The following is a 3,175-nucleotide window of genomic DNA, read 5'->3' as shown; positions in this document are numbered from 1 at the left end:
TTCCACCCAATTAAACTTCAAAGCCCTAAGCCTCCCTCCGATCTCAGGGAACAAACTTGAGTCCAACTGACTCTAGCACCCCTAGCTGAGGAATCATTTTCTTTCCAAAAGAATCGCATGCACAACTGTTCAATATCCTATATCACACCCTTAGGCAAAATAAGTTATCTGCTCTAGAAATTAAAAATGCTAAACAATAATTTGGAGAGATGGTTCTAAAAAATAATAATTTTTTATTTACCCGGAAAAACTCGCGGGTGCATAGCCTCAGCTGTCCTATACATATATTACTCGGCCCCAAATGAGCAACCAGATTTCCCCCTAAATTAACTCTAAAGTTAAAATTAAAATTACTTTTTTTAAAAAAATATTTACTTGTTATTTGATTTTAAATTCAGTTCTTAAAACTGGAGTATGATAACTATTGTTAAGTAAACTAACTTAATGGAGCCTACTTATAGTATCAAGACCATGCATTTTTTAAGGTATGAAAGTGAAATAAAAAGACACAAATACTAAGTCTAATGATTAACGAAGTTCCTTTTTCCAACCCATGGCTTTGATTCGAAGGGAAAGATCTTTTTCTTTTTACTTGAAAGAGGTAAAATTGAAGTTATTGTTATTTTTCATTGTATGGATATGCAAATTTGATTTTCTTTTGTTGGTTTCTATTGCTTTTTTTTTTGCTTGAAAATTGCCCTGCCTGCTTAAATTTGTGCTTCAATGAAATTGTTCAGCTGTGGAAGAGGATTGACTGTGACCGCTTACTGATAAAGTTGACAAGTATAGACAGAGAAACAAATAATAATAATAAAATTGCGAAGATTTAAAGAAAGATTTTTGTATTCTGTTTTGCATTTGAATTTTGAGATTAATTCAGTAAAGAACTAAAGATCCAGATTCTATGGACTTAATAGCAGTAATAAAGGAAATAAAGAAAATGGATAAAAAAGGGTTCAAAGCGTGAATAAAACCTTTCACTTACTTCATCTCTCTCATTCTCTTTCTAACTTTCTCTCTCTTTTGTCTTTTTTTTTTAAATTTCTTTCTCTTCGTCTTCTTCTAATAGTGTTTTTCATGGTATTATTGATATGATAATGAAAGGATAATTCATTTGCTGCTTCTGTGAAAAGCTATGGCTCTGCAAGCAGAAGAGACACAAAAACAGATTCAAAGCCCACCATTGATTCTCGACCGGCTGTTATGTGAAGAAGAAGATTTAGGAGACTATAGTTTTGAAAGTGAAACTGAAACCATGAAAAAGGAGGCATTTGCGGTACCTTTATTCCTGAATGAACATGATTTGTTCTGGGAAGAAGATGAGTTGATCTCTTTAATGTCTAAAGAGAAACAAACCCATGTTGGTATCATCGATGCTTGTTCAGATGAGTCTTTAGTTTCAGCTCGTAAAAAAGCTTTGGACTGGGTTTTCAAGGTTAAGGCAAACTATGGGTTCAATGCCTTGACCATGGTTCTTGCTGTTAATTACTTTGACAGGTTCATTTTAAGCTTCAAGTTCCAAAAAGACAAGCCATGGATGGGACAATTAGCTGCTGTGGCTTGTTTGTCTTTGGCTGCCAAGGTTGAGGAAACACAAGTACCACTTCTTTTAGACCTCCAAGTATGCCTCTAATGCCTTCAAAATTATAGTCCCAATTTGTGTTTCTAAACTTGTTATTGAGTAAATAAAGTTGGATTTTTTTAGATGGAGGAAGCAGAGTATGTGTTTGATTCAAAGACCATACAAAGAATGGAGCTTTTGGTGTTATCAACACTGCAATGGAGGATGAAACCCGTGACACCAATTTCCTTCTTTGATCATATCACAAGGAGACTTGGATTAAAGACCCATTTGCATTGGGAGTTCCCTTGTAGGTGTGAGCGTTTGCTTCTCTTCCTCGTAACTGGTGAGCTTTTTGTTTTCCATTGCTAAACAAAAAGCTTTTGTTTTTCATGAGTTCTAACTTAGGTTTCCAATTCAATTTTGATCCAGATTCAAGATTCATGCTTTATGTTCCTTCTATCTTTGCTGCTGCAACAATGCTACATGTTATTAAGGAAGTTGAACCATGCCATTATCTTGAATATCAGAAACAGCTCATTGGAGTGCTCAAGATATGCGAGGTTTGTGCACAATTACTTGCCGTGTCCTCTATTCTAATTATGTTGGAACTAGATTTTCCATTACTTCATTGTGGTTTTGTTTCTAACAGGATAAAGTAAATGCCTGCTATGATCTCATCTCGGAGTTATTGGAAAGCCAGTACAAAGGAAACCAAGGCCACAAAAGGAAGCATGGATCAATACCGAGCAGCCCTAATGGTGTCATCGATGCGTCTTTTAGCTGTGATAGCTCGGATGATTTGTGGGTTGTGACATCTTCTGTCTCGTCATCACCACAGCCACCGTTCAAACGGAGTAGAGCTCAGGACCAGCAAATGCGGCTACCTTCACTAAATCGTATGTTTGTGGATGTGCTTAACAGCCATCGATAAATCATTCCTTGATCCTAATAACTGGTACTGTCCTACATGTTATTGAAAGTTCCTCTTTTCCAAATTCGGTAGTATTCGTTCTTTAACACAATTGATATGTGTTTTGTCACTTATTCGTTGCCTTCTATGGTCAAGTTTTCGAACATGGATCAGAGATGTATTAGTATATGCTTAATTCCACTTTGATTCATCTCTGGAGGTCAGTTGGGAGTTCGTCAAATAGGCACGAGAGCCTCGCTATGCTATGGTTTCTGATTCTTCTAATGTATTGCTCCGAAAGAACATGTATCCAGGGTAGCCTTTTATCTGTATACATCTATATTATATTTTATCCATTTATCTTAGAATTGGTATGAAAATAGAACTAATGTCAAGGTAGGCAACCAAAGTCAAAACTGTCCTGTAACTTGTGTTCTTTGGGGGGCTAGACAGATGAATGCATGTCTTTGGAAACTTGGGATAAAAAAGAATCAGGGTCAAACATAGCAGCAAAAGCCTCTACAGAACAACAATCAAATCCCCGCTAACAGGCAGGGTTTCCCACCATCAACCTTGATGATCTGCCAAGCCTTTTAACCTTTTTAAGTTCATAACCCTCTTTGCTCTTATGGTCTTTGGTATCTTTTTACAGGCTAAAGGAATAGCTGTCATCTGGCCTTATTACCTATCATGACTGCTTT

The 3,175-nt window shown here is 36.4% G+C and overlaps 1 protein-coding gene across 1 annotated transcript; it reads left to right on the top strand.

Moving 5' to 3' along the window:
* The first annotated feature begins 1,035 nt into the window (after positions 1–1,035).
* On the top strand, positions 1,036–2,767 carry LOC120125628 (cyclin-D3-3-like). Its single transcript, XM_039144012.1, has 4 exons — positions 1,036–1,621; positions 1,706–1,907; positions 1,994–2,124; positions 2,214–2,767. The coding sequence occupies exons 1-4, from the start codon at positions 1,136–1,138 to the stop codon at positions 2,493–2,495; spliced, it is 1,101 nt and encodes a 366-aa protein (XP_038999943.1). The 5' UTR covers positions 1,036–1,135; the 3' UTR covers positions 2,496–2,767.
* The last annotated feature ends 408 nt before the right edge of the window (positions 2,768–3,175 follow it).

Source organism: Hibiscus syriacus, unplaced genomic scaffold, assembly GCF_006381635.1.
Source record: "Hibiscus syriacus cultivar Baekdansim isolate YM2019G1 unplaced genomic scaffold, ASM638163v2 tig00110435_pilon, whole genome shotgun sequence".
NCBI lineage: Eukaryota > Viridiplantae > Streptophyta > Magnoliopsida > Malvales > Malvaceae > Hibiscus > Hibiscus syriacus.
This window is presented reverse-complemented; position numbering and strand designations above follow the sequence as displayed.

Bases quoted from the DNA above. Each gene is read 5' to 3' on its own strand.
- LOC120125628 (XM_039144012.1), top strand. From the start codon at position 1,136: ATGGCTCTGCAAGCAGAAGAGACACAAAAACAGATTCAAAGCCCACCA. The intron at 1,622-1,705 runs GTATGCCTCTAA...GGATTTTTTTAG, and splicing joins CACTTCTTTTAGACCTCCAA to ATGGAGGAAGCAGAGTATGT. The intron at 1,908-1,993 runs GTGAGCTTTTTG...ATTTTGATCCAG, and splicing joins GCTTCTCTTCCTCGTAACTG to ATTCAAGATTCATGCTTTAT.